Source organism: Bos taurus, chromosome 6 (assembly GCF_002263795.3).
Source record: "Bos taurus isolate L1 Dominette 01449 registration number 42190680 breed Hereford chromosome 6, ARS-UCD2.0, whole genome shotgun sequence".
Classification (NCBI taxonomy): Eukaryota; Metazoa; Chordata; class Mammalia; order Artiodactyla; family Bovidae; genus Bos; species Bos taurus.
Genome location: NC_037333.1, coordinates 44,399,807 through 44,416,169, shown reverse-complemented (window position 1 = coordinate 44,416,169; position 16,363 = coordinate 44,399,807). Strand labels below are relative to the sequence as shown.

At 46.6% G+C, this 16,363-nt stretch overlaps 1 protein-coding gene across 3 annotated transcripts in view; it reads left to right on the top strand.

Annotated features, from left to right (window-relative positions):
* CCDC149 (coiled-coil domain containing 149) overlaps positions 1-15,644 on the top strand; it is a 119,117-nt gene extending 103,473 nt beyond the window's left edge. For 2 of the 3 annotated variants that reach the window (XM_005207799.5, XM_059887638.1), the window contains exons 12-13: positions 4,806-4,922; positions 12,884-15,644. In XM_005207799.5, the coding sequence (XP_005207856.2) occupies positions 4,806-4,922; positions 12,884-13,314 (548 nt within the window). In that variant the 3' untranslated portion in view covers positions 13,315-15,644. The remainder of the gene's footprint in view (positions 1-4,805; positions 4,923-12,883) is intronic. The other variant, NM_001191519.1, reaches the window with a different exon arrangement.
* Positions 15,645-16,363: the final 719 nt, after the last annotated feature.

Here is a 16,363-nt window from a genome sequence, read left to right as displayed (position 1 = left end):
GAAAGGATCTGTGTCTCCTCTAAGAGATCAGTCCATAACATGTTGATACTTTCTGAGTATCATCTTTGTGAATTCAGTCCTGTACCAGGCGTTCTAGACATGCCCCTCGCCCCCTCCAAGAATCAACAGTCCCACTGCTGCTGCTGCTGCTAAGTTGCGTCAGTCGTGTCCGACTGTGTGTGACCCTATGGACAGCAGCCCGCCAGGCTCCGCTGTCCACAGGATTCTCTAGGCAAGAATACTGGAGTGGGTAGGAAAGTGCGATGAATATGCATCATGCAGTGAAAGGAAAACACAAAATGATACAGAAGTGTCAATGAGGTGATAAAGATGTTAGTATGTGAGGGAATAATGTGACAAGTCATTGAATACTGGACCTGGAATGACAGTTGAGAGCAAAAAGTTCAAGGATGACAAATACTTGGTATATATTACACAGCATCATTTCCGTGCCAGTGGCAGACATAGCTAATCAATCATATCGCCCTTCCTTGCTAATCTCACATGTGGCCCTCAAAACAGTCTTTTACGTTGGCTTTCCAGGAAGCTACCTCCTGGTCAGAGTTGATATGTGAGAGAAAACCTTCTTCCCTTTCATGAACTAGTCTGATCCCCTCATTTTAAGGAAACAGAAATTTCCATAAGGAAACAGAAATTCAAGAAGTTGGGTAATACCTAAGGCCACAGAAGCTGAACTCAGGTGTTCAGATCTTCATTTCAGTGCTCCATCTGCCCAGGGAAAGTACAGTTCAGGAAAGAGAGACACAGAAGGCAGGGGGCTGGCAGATAGGAGAGTGAGGGAGGGTAGGGAGTGTAGATCAAATCAGCTGGGGACTGGTTCTCAAAGCAAGCTGAATTGGAGAAGAAAGATTCAGAAGCTGGAACAATCTCTCCCAAGACTCTAAAGGACCGTGGTGAAGAAGCCCACCTCTCATGACTATAAGGCAGAATTTCTCTTGGCCTTGGAGCATGCTCTTTTTCTTTGACTCTCTTCTCCCTCCCTCCTCACTCTCTCAGCCAACAATATTCAGCTCTTGGTGGTGTTGGATAGAGTTGGGGCAAATGTGTGATCTTGCCGGGAAGCAGGCAAGTCTGACAGATGTCACAGCCCATGTGGAGAAATCATCTGGAAAGCAGCAAGTCCTCCAGACTGTTTAACAGTCCCTGAGAGGTGGGGGAGACACAGGGCTTTGTAGAGAAAGCCACAGGGTGGGCTGGTTGGCCTTGCTCTTCAGGAAGGAATGGCCCTCCACTCTCCCCAGCCCCCCATCTGTCAGCCTTCTTCTCCCGGCAGTTTGCTGGCATCTGCGGGTGAGAATGATGCTTGGAGGGGGCGGGGGAGGGGGCAGGCACTGAGAGAAGGCTTCCTGGATGTGCTTCTGCTCCGAAAAGAAACACTGAAAGCCGGGAAAAAGTCTGGCAAGAGCAGAGCCTGGCTCTTTGAGCTTTTTATTTGAATTCTGTATTTTCCACTCTCAACATCAGTCTGGGGAGGAAAATGTGCATTCTGAAAGTAACTGGCACATTTTGGAGAAAGGAAGGAGTGCTGTTGTGTTATAGGGAATCAGGAGGGCTTCTGGAAACTCAAACGCCAGTTAACAGAAGGGCCTGTGTAACCTGCGTTGATTGTGGTTTGAATCTAGTTTGTGGATCGTCCACACCCCATTCCCCAGTCCCAAGGACCAAAATGGAGCTGGGAGACAGCAGACCATCAGATTAGAGTTCAACATAGTCAATACAGAGAGAGCCTGGGCTTAGAAACAACAGAACTGAGAGCCTTCTAAGGAGGGTCTTTGAATTCTTCAAATGTTTTGCAAAAACCAATCTTGACATTTTACCATCAGATAAGGAAGTAATCTTTGCAGGTGGGGATTTTGGAAGGTGTTTATCTTCTCCTCCAACCCCTACTTTGATTAGATACGGATTAATTTATGGACAAATGGTGGTTTCTGTTTCCCATGTCTGCATTCCTGTTGCTCAGATTCTTGCAGAAGTTTAGGGCTTCCCAAGTGGCTCAGTGGTAAAGAATCTACCTGCCTATATAGGAGATGCAATAGATGCAGGTTTGATTCTTGGGCTGAGAAGATTCCTTGGAGGAGGCATGGCAACTCACTCCAGTATTCTTGCCTGGAGAACTCCATGCACAGAAAAGCCTGGTAGGCTATAGTCTGTGGAGTCGCAAAGAGTCAGACATGACAGCACACCCACACATACCCCAGCATTTTTGAGGAGCCATTGTGGAGTGGATAATTCACTGTGGTTGAAGAGGGCCAGGAAGTCATTCTGCCCTAGAGGATTCCTCACAATAGGAAGACGCGAGGGTCTCCCTCCCACTGCCTTACCCACTCAGCTGCAGCCAGCTCCCAGCTCCGCCCATATTCTGATTCCTTGACCACAGGACAGAGTGGACTTGGAAGGCTTGTTGGAGCACAGACAATAGAGTGTGCCTCTGCTGCCAGCGTATCTGCTGGAAAGATGGAACAGGAATTGCAATTCTCCCCCTAACTTAGGACAGTGACTTATTGAAGAGAAACACAAGAAGCCCACTTGAGACATCTGGTATGGCTTCGTAACAACCATTATTGCTTCATGGTGTTTCTAAATTGTATCTTTGCAACATAAGGGGAGACCTGACTGGGTTGACTTCATCCTGTTGTTCAGTTGCTCAGTTGTGTCTGACTCTTTGCAACCCTATGGATTGCAGCACACTAGGCTTCCCTGTCTGTCAGCAACTCGTGGAGCTTACTCAAACTCATGTGCATCGAGTTGGTGATGCCATCCAACCTTCTCATCCTCTGTTGTCCCCTTCTCCTCCTGCCTTCAATCTTTCACAGCATTGGGGTCTTTTCCAATGAGTCAGCTCTTCGTATCAGGTGGCCAAAGTATTGGAGTTTCATCTTCAGCATCAATCCTTTCAATGAATATTCAGGATTGATTTCCTTTAGGATGAACTGGTTGGATCTCCTTGCAGTCCAGGGGACTCTCAAGTGTCTTCTCCAACACCACAGTTCAAACGCATCAATTCTTCGGCACTCAGTTTTCTTTATAGTCCAACTGTCACATCCATACATGACTACTGGAAAAACCATAGCTTTGACTTGGTGAACCTTTATTGGCAAAATGATGCCTGTGCTTTTTAATATGCTCTCTAGGTTTGTCATAGCTACATCCGGAGAGCCTCTTAAAATATCCAAAGCTTCAGTTCAGTGGTTCTCCTTGGGAAACCTCTCCAGATTGTGGTCCTAAAGACTCTGGATTTCTTTCAACTTGAGACAATATCTATACTCCTGGAGAACTTCAGGGCCAGCTCATATCAGATCCCTCTTCTTCTGGGATGACCCTCATGAAACAGAAACCCGAGAGTGATGGCTGCTAATAACAAGCTCCACCTGCCTGAGGGAGCCACAGGCATCCATACCCACCAAGTAAACATCAGGATTCCCAAGGATGCATCAACCATTTATTCACAGTTATCAGCTGTTTATGAAGCACCTACCGTATGCCAAACTCTCTACTAGTTTTGGAAATCAAGTTAATAAGATTACATGTATGACCAACAGGGAGGGTAGTATTACAAACAAGTTAAGGGCTCAGAGGTGCAGGCCAAGGTTCACCTCGTTCTCCAAGGCAGTGGACATCTTGACCCAAGTACCATTCTGTGCTCCACCAAACCTGAGTAGAATCATAGAACTTTAGAGCCCCAGAGACATTCAGTGACTTGGCTTCAGATAAGGTTTCATTCAAAGCCAGACAGCTGAGGCTGGAGCATGGGCTGGGCCATGGTCCTGGGGTTCACTGTTGGCATGGTGGTACCCACCAAGAGAATCTTCGGGGTTCATGGGCAGGAGTTGGAGATGAAATCCTCCCTCACCTGACCACTGGGCAGCATCACCTTCTGTGTACGTGTTTTGTGTCCATGTGTACAAGCTCACATTTCAAAGCCACACCTCCCTGCTCCCCACCTTCATACCTTGCCATGGCCTCAAAAATAGAGTTGTAATGGTTTTCCTTTCCTCTTCCTCTTCACCTCAGGCTTTCTCTGCCTGGTTAGGGAGCTCATATGAATTGATAAAAGGGTTTGGCTGGGATGTGTCTTTATATCCTAAATAGAATCTAGCTGTGATCATTTGGGGAACCTGATACTACCTGCCTTATGACATACTTATGATTCAATTTAAATGACCAAATCTAATTAAATCAGACCCAGTGTGTATGGCAGTTCTACTGGTTCCATAAAACAGTCATTTCAATCTGTGAAATTTCTTGAGTGCTGACGAAATGCCTACATGTTTTACGTGAATCACTTCATTTTATCTCCACCACCCCCTGAGGTGGCTGCTGTTATTCTTCCTCACTGTACAGATGAGGGCTCTGAGGCTCAGAGAGGCTCAGTGACTTGTCTGAGGTCACCCGGCTAGCTAGTGATGGGCTCCAGGACACAAGCACTGCAGCATGGCTCCAGAGCCTGCACTCAAAGCGCTCGACTACTCTTGTTAGTATTGCTATTGTCTCACCCAGATGAAAGCCATTCAGTTTCTGATAGATACAGCATGCTACCCTTTAACGGTGGCATTTGTGGGCATCTGTGTTCTGAGCAGACTTTAGGACTCATAGGCAGCTGGCCCTGGACCCCTCTGCCCTGCCTTCACTGTGGAGAGGGTAGGCTGGCCCTTCTCCACCATGGCACTGTCTATGATTGAAGAAGGAGCCTTGCTCACCCAAAGAGCCAGTCCCTTGGGTGGGCTGAGTGTTGCCACCACTCCAGTGGTGACATAATATGTCCATTTTCCTCTTTTCTGTGACAGGGGGCAAAGACACCATACTGTTCAGTGACCCGGCTCTTCCCACCATGCAGAGGTCAAGATCCCCACTGCTCAAGTTTGTGGAGCAGCCCAGTGAAAACAAAGCAAGTCCCAAGCATGGTAAGCAAGCCCTTAATTTCTTGACTCTTTCCTGGCCTGTGCCTGGTGCGGGGGATGAGTGGACACCAGTCCTTCACGTTTCTGCAGCATCTGCAGCACTTTTGGGTCATCCCTCATGCTTCCTCTTATTTGGAGTTTCCAGCAGAAGAACACTGGTTCCTGCACTCTCAGCACAGTGGAACGAGGCTAAGAGTGAGGGTGCAGGATTTAAGCAACCTGGGTTCATATTGCAGCCTCACATCACACTGGTTGTGAGAACTTGGACTGGTAACTTCAGCTTCAGTTTCCTTTCCTATAAGACAATGAGATGAGACACTGCCAACCTCGGGGAAATCTTGACACATTGCCTGACATGTGGTAAGTAGTCTGGGAATCAGTTGAATGAAGGAAAAATCTTCCTTACCAGGCACACTTTTTGGAGGCAGTGTGTTTTAAAGGAGATCAAGGGCCCATTTAAGGTGCCAGATGAAGCTTGTTGCCATCTGGTGAGAACCAGATCTCTTCCAAGGTGGTAGTCTCATTTCTCTAGCTAAACTATCCTTCACATCTTTCTGAGTTTTGCTCAGCTTCTTCCTACAGCCCCAATATGGTTGCCAGCTTCCAAATGATCCCCACTTCCTGGCATTCATGCGCTTGTATAGTTCTCTCCCACATTGGTCTATGTGACTGATGGGTTACAACAGAAGTGATGGTACATGACTTCTGGGGTCAAGTTATAAAAGGCACATGGTCTGCCTTGCGCTCTCTGACTTGGATCACTCACCATAGAGAAAGATGGGTGCCACATCACAATGATTCTTGACCATCCCTACATGCTGTTCATGTGGCCTGGAACTGAGGCCTCCAGCCATCAACCACGTGAGTGCACCATCTTGGAAGCAGATTCTCCAGCCCCAGGCAAACCTTCAGATGACAGTAGCCCTTGTAAAGGTTTTGATGACAACCACATTAGAGACCATTAGCAAGAACCACCCAGATAAACTTCTACAGGCTCCCAAGTCATAAGCTGCTAAGTTTCAAGATAATTTGTTGTACACCATTAGATAACTAATATACATCTATTTCTGCTTTATTGAGACTATGCCAAAGCCTTTGACTGTGTAGATCACAATATACTGTGGAAAATTCTGAAAGAGATGAGAATACCAGACCACCTGACCTGCCTCTTGAGAAACCTGTATGCAGGTCAGGAAGCAACAGTTAGAACTGGACATGGAACAACAGACTGGTTCCAAGTAGGAAAGGGAGTACATCAAGGCTGTATATTTTCACCCTACTTATTTAACTTATATGCAGAGTACATCATGAGAAACGCTGGGCTGGAAGAAGCACAAGCTGGAATCAAGATTGCCAGGAGAAATATCAATAACCTCAGATATGCAGATGACACCACCCTTATGGCAGAAAGCAAAGAAGAAGTAAAGAGCCTTTTGATGAAAGCAAAAGAGGAAAGTGAAAAAGTTGGCTTAAAACTCAACATTCGGAAAACTAAGATTATGACATCCGGCCCCATCACTTCATGGCAAATAGATGGGGAAACAATGGAAACAGTGACTGACTTTATTTGGGGGGGCTCTAAAATCACTGCAGATGGTGATTGCAGCCATGAAATTAAAAGACGCTTACTCCTTGGAAGGAAAGTTATGACCAACCTAGACAGCATATTAAAAGCAGAGACATTACTTTGTCAACAAAGGTCCACCTAATCAAGGCTATAGTTTTTCCAGTAGTCATGTATGGATGTGAGAGTTGGACTATAAAGAAATCTGAGTGCAGAAGAATTGATGCTTTTGAACTGTGGTGTTGAACTGAGAGTCCCTTGGACTGCAGGAAGATCCAACCAGTCCATTCTAAAGGAAATCAGTCCTGGGTGTTCATTGAAAGGAGTGATGTTGAAGCTGAAACTCCATACTTTGGCCGCCTGATGCAAAGAACTGACTCATTTGAAAAGACCCTGATGCTGGGAAAGATTGAGGGCAGGTGGAGAAGGGGACGACAGAGGATGATATGGTTGGATGGCATCACCGACTCAGTGGACATGAGTTTGGGTAAACTCCGGGAGTTGGTGATGGACAGGGAGGCCTGGCTTGCTGTGGTTTATGGGGTTGCAGAGTCAGACACGACTGAGCAACTGAACTGAACTGATACCCAGCACATGGGTATCAAGGTTCTTTCCTGTGTTTCTACAATTTCCTCTACATGTTCTTTTGCTGAGAACCATGTCTTCAACCATCACCTCTACCAAAATATATTTGAAATATTTTTTCCCAGTGGGTCTCATTTACAGAGTCATTGTCCTATCTTTCCCAAAGCACAACCTGTCCCACAAACATACTCTATGGACTTTTCAAATGTGACATCACAGCCCTTCCTGCTGCCCTTCTTCTTGTCACTTAACTCTCCAGCAACCCTCAGAGTCATCATCAACCACTCTGCACTTTCCTTCTCCATCCATATCTGGTCTGTTGCTACCATTTCTTCAGAGTTTCTTGCATCTCCATTCCTATCACCTCTGGCTTGGTTTGGGCCCTCCTGACCTCCTGGGAAAGGCCTCCATTCTGGTTTTCCTGCCTCCCAGAATCTCCTTACTCCCTTCCCATCTTTATCCTGCTGCTATAGGATAAAGCTTCTGGAGCACGTTTTCCATCATAGTTGTACTGTGCTCAGAAAATGTCAAGTGGCTCCCCAACTGTCTATTATTAACTGTTGTGTAACAAAGCACCCCCAAACTTAGAACTTAAAGCCACAGCTGTGTATTATTTATCATGAGTCTTTGGATCAGATGAGTGGTTCTGCTTATCTGACCTGGGTTCAGCAAGGCTCAGTCACCTCTGCTTTTGCACAGCTGTGTTTTGAAGCCCATTCTGATCACTCATACTAGTGCATGGAATCATAAGAGGAAAAGCCAAGACAGATCTGAGATTTCAACAGAGAAGTCCTCCAAGCACAAGCAGAGAGAATTCCTGGAGAGAGCCCCTGACTCGGGTGGTTTCCACGGTGGCCGGAAGACAAAGCTGGGACTTTCTAGCTTTGACTTTCCAGCCAGCAGCGTGTGGCTGTTTGCAAGGCTGTCCCGTAACACACCATAGCCCACTGTGCCATCTGGGACATGTCTTGGCAAGTGGTCATCCCATTCCAGCATCCAGTGCTCCCGTGGACATCTAAAGCCCTCTGTCTGCTGTGGGCTCGCTGAGCTCCCAGGCCTGCTAACCTGACATGGAGTCTGAGCCTGGCTTGATTTTCACGAGGGTGGCATAAGGGATGGTCTGATTCAAAATGATAGCTTCCAGAGTCCCATCATTAGCTTTCATTGTTCCAGCTCCATCCTTTGCCAGCACGCATGGCAACAAGGAAGCGTTTATGTAGCTGCTGTCAGTGTCTGGGGTGGCCTCATCACCGCTGTATCTCTGATTAATTCCAGCTGAAAGCAGCTCGCACTCAGGAGGACAGAGCCCATCAGAGACCAGTTCACAAAAGAAGACGAATGTGCCCTTTGGGCCAGTGTTTGGGGAGGGGGACATGGTTTTTAGGAGACTTGCAATCTTTTCCACAAAGAGCTATTTACTGTTTTTCATCTTTTAGAGAAAATGTTTTTTTTTCTTTACGCACTATTTGTGTCCTAACGCATTTTTATCAGTTGATTGCCTCATCATTATTGGTATGTATGTTGTTATTAATAAGTATTAATGATGCTAATTCTGTTTGCTACAGCAGCACAGATTAATTCCTATTTGGGGGTAACACTATTTTCCGATTCTGAGCTAATTCAGAAATCTTTCTTTTATGGAAATGGGCATGCCATGTGTCTGTTCTCAAAGGAAAAATAAAACTCCCACAGCTTAAGATCAACATTCCAGAACCACAGAGTTAAGGACAATTTTGTTCCCACAGCGAATAACCAGAGGCCCTCATTATTAGCTCAAGCGTTGTGGTATTTTCAGTAACTTTTCTTAGTCTTCTGATCATGACTTGAGTATACATTTTGGATATCTTTGGGATAAACAAAAGGGAGAAGAGGATTTGTGGATCCCGCTGTTGACCCATAATCCTGTCTCAGAGCCTGGTCTCTGTATGGTCTGAGACTCCGAAAATCTAGGCTTTCTCAGGAAAAAAAATAATCTGCACTGCTGCTGCTGCTGCTAAGTCGCTTCAGTCGTGTCCGACTCTGTGCGACCCCATAGACGGCAGCCCACCAGGCCCTGCCGTCCCTGGGATTCTCCAGGCAAGAACACTAGAGTGGGTTGCCATTTCCTCCTCCAATAATCTGCACTAGGACCAAATAAGAGAATTACAGCCTTGTTCATCCCCTCATTGTGGCTGTGTCTTGCTCGATAATGATGACAGCAGTGTAGCTCCCCTCCCCTCACCCTCCAAACGTTGAAAAGTTCTCCCTGGTAATCTCAGAGGTTTGCCATTTTAAAAGATTCATACATTTGAACACGAGTGGAATGTCACCTAAAGAAATGCCATGAGGCAGGGGACTGGTGACCAGAAGGCCTCAGTGTAATTTAGACCACTCTCCCTTAGATGCAAATTAAGATAGAGAAGATTAACCTGACCCACAGTAAAAACACTGCAAAAGGTTTAGGGGTTAGGTTGTTATGGATAAGGTTAATTAATTTTTCAGGGGCGCCAGAATATACTACTAAGTGTCCTGGTAGAAGTAATTTCATAAGAGTAATTTCCAGAAGGATTTTATTCATTTCTCACTGGTGAAAATTTTCACTGTAAAAAAGACCATAATTTACCCCTTTTGAGTAAAGTTTCTCGCGCTGTGCTGGAAACTGGCTCATTTTGGCTCTGTTTCCCTTGTCTCCTGTACAACCACTATAACATTTTTCACTTGTTTATACAAAAATTATGTGATTGCCTCCCTGAGTTATCTCAGGTGTAGCTAAATGCTTGTGTGAGTTAGAAATCTTTTTTTTTTCTTCTGAAAGTGCCATTTTAAGAACTTTTAGGGTGGCAACCTGAACCTGGAATAAATTAATTTGAAGATTGCTTTCATTTATTAATGGATAGTATTGAAATATATGTACTAATACGTTCATTTATTCATGCACTGATGTAAATGTCCATAGATTCAAATGTTTAATAAGATATTTATTGAGCCCCCAGTGTAGAGCACTGGCCAGGATAAAAGATTAATTGGGTAAGATATTAAACTTCAGGTGGGTTTTATAAAATAGTTATATGTAAGTAACAATCCAAGGGTTAAAAGCACAAAGTTCCCTTGGCGGTTCAGACACAATTTTGTGGGGATTAGGACAGTGGGGAGATTACCTCTGGGTAGATTTATCAAATAGGCTTCATGAAGGAGGTAGAGGGTAGGACTCACTCTTGAAACTGGTCATCTGGATGCATCAAGAGTGATGGTCATAGAGGCATCAAGCACATAAGCAAAGGCACAGAGGGCAGGGCCGGGTGCTATGAAGGGTTCTGTGTAGCTGGAATGTAGGGATATGAGGAGAGTTGGTATGGCAGGTAGATGGATGTGGAGTCACTTAAGGCCTTGAATGTCAGGAGAAGCTTGGGCTTTGCTCCCTGGGCACAGACAGCTCTTAGAGATTTGAAAGCTGGGGAAAGGCATGGTCAGATTTGTGTTTCAGTTCTAGTGTTTCTCACACTGTAACATCCACCCACATCACCTGTGATCTTATTAAAATGTAGGCTCTGAAACAGTAGGTCTGGGGTAGGACTCTGCGTGTCTGACAAGCTGCCAGGTGATGCTCCCACTGCTGGTCCACAGACCCCACTTGGAGGAGCAAAGTTTTAGGGAAGGTTCCTCTCCCAACAGGTTGGATCTGAGCAGAAGGAGTATGGGAACCTATTAGGAACTAACATACACTATCCTGGCTGAACAGATCTGAATAGTTACTTTTTTAAAAATCAAGACTTGCTTTAGTCACTCATTTATACATTCAAGAATCTCATTGTAAACACAAGTAATGGTCTCATTTTCAGATACAATACTTACTGAGGTCAATGAGTTCTCAGGAGAGTTGTCCATAACTAAAACACAGGCTTTAGAGTATATATGAAAGAATTAAATTTTTGTTCCTGAGGGATTTCTGTGGTCATCCAAAGAGCTAAAGAGAAAAAAATGGCTTATTTTGAAAGGTGAGATGCAAATCTATATCAGAAGAACTAGAGATCTGGAGTGTGGGGACAGAGGTCAAGCTCTGTCTGTTGAAGGAGACCACAGTCCTCTTCCCCAGGGACCAGCCTGTCAGTTGTCACACCCACCACTCTCTTTGCATCATCTCCTCTTCCATCATTCTTCCCACCCTTCATCTTAGCTGTTTCATTGCAGTCTTATGGTCCATCTGATCTCATCAGTATTTCATCTCTTCTAGAGTTTCTCAGAATTTTTGCCAGGGTTCAGCCATGTTTAAATTTCTTAAAACTTTTAAACATTTGATTGGGTAAATAAATATTAAAAAACACATAGTTAGTTAATTCAGTAAGTGAAATGTGATCAAACAAGTCAACTTTCTTTCAAACCTCCTACAGTTCTCCCTTCAGTTCAGTTGAGTCGCTCAGTCATGTCTGACTCTTTGCGACCCCGTGAACTGCAGCACGCCAGGCCTCCCCATCCATCACCAACTCCCAGAGTCCACCCAAACTCATGTCCATCAAATCGGTGATGCCATCCAGCCATCTCATGCTCTGTCGTCCCCTTCTCTTGCCCCCAATCCCTCCCAGCATCAGAGTCTTTTCCAATGAGTCAAGTCTTCGCATGAGGTGGCCAAAGTATTGGAGTTTCAGCTTTAGCATCAGTCTTTCCAAGAACACCCAGGACTGATCTCCTTTAGAATGGACTGGTTGGATCTCCTTGCAGTCCAAGGGACTCTTAAGAGTCTTCTCCAACACCACAGTTCAAAAGCATCAATTCTTTGGTGCTCAGCTTTCTTCACAGTCCAACTTAGCTCCCCCAAATTCCATCTTTCAGCTTGAAGTTGCACCTGCATGTATCTGATACAGGTCTGATTGTGGTAGGTTCTGCTCTGGCTCCATTTGGGGAACCAGGAAACATGCCCCAGCCCCCTTACCCTTGCAATCTGCCCAGCAAGCCTCTTCCAGACACTTTATCCCTGTCTGGCCTGAGGGCTAAACCAGTCTTGACTTCTGGGAACCTTGGTGTCTGGTGTTGAATGCACATGTCCACGTGCTAAGAGTTCATTCCCCAAGTGCTTCTTCCCAGGCACGCAGAGCCCCTGTGGCTTGTTAGGTTCAAAAGGGACATTAGAGAGCCCTGCCCTTTATTTTATGTCTGAAAAAAAGGAGGCAGAACAGGTTGTCCTGATTACAAAGCAAGCAAATAGGAAAATGGGGGCAGGAGGCTGGTTCTCAGGGGCCCACGTTCTCTTTCATCCCCCTCTAGTTGCAGCTGGAGAATTTCTATTATACAAGTTTAGGGAGAACAGTTTAGTTAGGAGGGGTAGGGAGCTTGAAGCTGCTTTTGCATATAACCTTTTATTAAAATTGAGGAAGTACCAGCGGTTGGCATCAAAGAATGAGGTGCTGATGGAGATTGAGGGCGGGGGGCACTCAATCTCTCCTAACTACTCCTTTTTCCCACACTGAAGAAGCCAGAACCACTTTGTATTACTGAAAAGCCCCAGATCTTCCCTGAGCTACACAACGCACAAAACCTTTGTCCTCAGTTTAAATATTTCATGAGCTCAAGAAGTCACCATCAGTGAGCGAAGCAGGTGATAACCAGGCTCCTGGAAAGGAGGGGTTACAGACACGGCCCACGTGACCCCTTTCCTTCAATTAATGACAGGAGTCACCAGAGTGGCTGCTTTCTTTTTTGTGGGCCCTGTGTTGCCTTCGGCAGCATTTTCTACCTCGGAGGCCTGGCCACAGTGGGCTGGAGGTTGGGAGGAGAGGGGAAGTGAGGGCTGAATTCCAGCTGGAGGTCTGATGCTGATCCCCCCACCCGCTGTCTGTTTCAGGGGAGGCTCAGAAGCAAGATGAAAGTTGTGCTGCTCCCGAGGCGTTGGCAGTGCGGGAAGATGCCGGGAGGCTTGCTGTCAGCTCCCCAGCAAGTCAGAGCCACAGGAACCAAACCAAGCCCTTTCATCCCTCATTACTCCAAATACCTTCTGAGGAAGAAGAGGTAAACAGGCTTGGGAGGGAGACCGTGAAACTGACAGAGGAGCAGGCAGCTGCAGGCCCAGAAGGAGTCAGGAGAGAGAGTCCTGTGGAGGGCCAGAGGGAGGAGATGGGGCCATCCCCCCCAGGCCTGACCGCCGACGGGCCCTGCCCCAAAACTTGCCGGGACTCCTCTGAGTCCAGCCAGCCAGAAGCCAAAGTTTCCACCCTGGAGGATGACAAGGACACTGCAGAGGGTGGAGGAGGCACAAGGAGCACTGTGAAAACATGAAGCGGAAAGAGATCAGGCACGATGCCATGTCGAAGGTACTCCAGACGTAAAGAATTACACATCAGAACAGCTCAGCGAAGAAGTCACTTTCTCCTAAAACACCTCCAAGTCTGCAAGTGAGAAGGGACACGGATCCGGTTGCAAACTGTGAATATTCTGATGATGCCAGCAGAGTCTGATTTATTAAACACAGGTCCTCAAGCTTTTCAGTGTCTCTTTCTGTGGAAGCCACACTGCTGTAAATGTGGCCAGGCACGGGTTCATGTCAGCCATATGGCTGGTTTTCAGCATCGGTCTTTTCTGTCAGCATTAGTTTTATTTAGAGATAAGATGTTTTTCTATTATCAATTAAAGTTGTTGGTCAAAATTATGGAAAGGGTTTGAAATGGGTGGGGTTTTTAATCAGGTGCCCGTCTTTGTCATGACTCAGTGGCTGTAGAGTAAGGAGTGGTTGAGCATAGTGGATCCAGAGGGCCCACAGCTCCTCTCTTCACATCAGGGCCGGGTGGGACCTCCCAGCATGGATGTTCTTGGCATCCTGCCTGTAGCACTGTCTGTCCTGGCACAAATGGCAAGTGGAAAGGGGCTTAAGTGGGCTCAGAAGACTAGGCTTTTGGTTTGAAATCCATAACGCCTGTTGAGACCTGTCTGCTGACTACTAGAGCTGAGTTTTCCAGCCTGGAATTCTAGAGGATTAATTGACCTGGAGTGATGGCGGGTTGTGGAGAAGCAGAGAGGAAGGGGACTCCAATGGTGTTTTGATTTTTTGTTTCTGAGATGATATGGGAGCCAAAACCTGGGAATGCTGGTTCTCTGCCTTCAACCCAGGCTGCATTTAGGGCTTTATGGTCCTGTGGGTTGTGGCAAGTGTAGCTGCTTCTGGGCCAATCCAGGTTTCCCCACCGCCTGGAATCTCTAGCCATTGCTCCTGCAGCAGAATGCTGCGGCCACCCGCTCTGTGGCACCAGGCACTGAGGTTTTAAGGGCAAGGCAGAGCTTGTCGCCCTAGAGTGGAAAGAGAGGGAAAAACAAAGTCACTATTACAGCCTGGGGAGGCAGAGTGTGGAACCAAATTCAAGCTCTAAACGCAGGAAAGTAGAGAGTGGTCACCCCCACCTGCGGCTTCCCTTGGGAATAAAATTAGCTTTTCGAGGCAGCATCTGGTGCTGTAGGGCGTTCAGGGTTCATGAAATGAGACCTTTCCTTGTGCCGAATGCAGTTTATTTCCCAGGAATACCTAAAACCAGATCCCAAAGCTCAAAATGTCCCTGAGAACTGGAATCACTCCTTTGAGAGAGACTCCTGAAGAGAAAAGAGAAGTTCCCAAGGTAGGAAAGGTAGAAAATTCATCAATTCATCCTAGAAATCAGATATATTTAGACCAGGCTTGCGTCCCAGGTGTGAATCCCACATGTACATGGGTGGCCAGCAGCTCCTCCCCCAACACCTCCCTTCCACGTTTTACCTCCTGGCATCACTTGGCCAGCAGGGAAGGTTCCATCACACTTGGCACTGTCTTAATCTGAAGGAGGGCAGGGTGCAGACTAGAGGGTCCTGTTTTTTTACCAGAGGCACCTGGAAAGACCTCCAGCTGCCTCGCCCCACTCACCTGAGGTCACCCCCACTAGCAGGATGCGGGCACACCCAAGTCAGCGCACCGTGGCTCCTGGTGAGCTGGACACATCTACCCCTGCCCTCCGGGGCCCAAGGCTCCAGTCATTCATCCTTCTGTGCTCCAGCCCCTCCCCCTCCCCACACCTATTCTCCCCGCCTTCCGCTCCAGGGAGTCCACTTATGCAGCTGCAAAGCTTCCTGCTCAGGCCGGCAGCCACAGCAATTGTTTGCCTGCTGCACCAGGCCTAAACTCCCTGCAGATGTTTAGCTCTACTGTGTAGGACGCCAGAGCCACCACAGGAAAACATGGCCAGATTTAATACTGGGATAATAAAAAGAAAAATCTCTTCCCTACTATAGCCTTGGTTTTGATACACAGTTGGCCAGGTGCATGTCTTTAGGGCCTCCATCACCTGCTGAAAAGCAGGGCTTATAATAAGCTCCAGCACATTCCATCATGGATAGGAAAACTGCTGTGAGTCCCAGAGAGTGAGGTTCAGGGCAGAGGGTCATAGGAAATGCTCACCTAAATTCTGTATGTCCAATCAGCTTGGGGTTGGGGGTCTTGTGTTATTAGATGAAACTGTAGCCAATGAGTTGATCCTGTCGTATTTGTAATCTGAACATTGCCCTGTACACATGTGACACTGTCCCTCCTTTGCTATTCTAATCCAACATGATTCCAAGGACATTAAAGAGTTTCAGCAATTACTTAACAGTTGTCTATTGTCTTTTCATGAGTCATTGTGAAAGTGTGCTTCATTCTGTCTTCTACTCTACCGAATAACCTTGCATCAGTCAGGATCCTCTCAGCTACAGTTCACACTTTTAAGAAACTTAAACTATAGGGAAATGAATTATATTGCATAACAAGAACTCAGAAGTAGGGCATTTCAGGGCTGGTTCATTCAAGAAAGTTATCAAGGAACTCATTTTGTCTTGCTGCCCTGCCTGCCTCAGTGGCAGATACTTCCTCATGCTAACAACATGGCTGCAACGGCACCAGCCATCACTTGTTCTCACATATTGTCCAAAGGCAGAAGGAAGTTGTGTGTATGTGTGTGTTTTAAGAGCGAGTAACCCAATGCTTGTCAGGGCTTCCAAGGTAGCTCAGTGGTAAAAGAATCTGCCTCCCTGTGTAGGAGATACAGGTGTGATCCCTGGGTTGAGAAGATGCCGTGGAGGAGGAAATGGCAACCTACTCCAGAATTCTTGCCCAGAAAATTCCATGGACAGAAGAGCCTGGCAGGCTGCAGTTCATGGGGTTGCTAAGTCAGACACAGCTGAGCAACTGAGCACACATTCATGCAACCTAGGACTTGCCACATTTCATTGGTCAAAATTGTCACATGCCTATGTCTAAACAGTCCTTAGCAAGGAAGATGGATTTTCTGTGATGGGTTTAGGTCTATCGAGGAAGCCTGTCCCTGACATG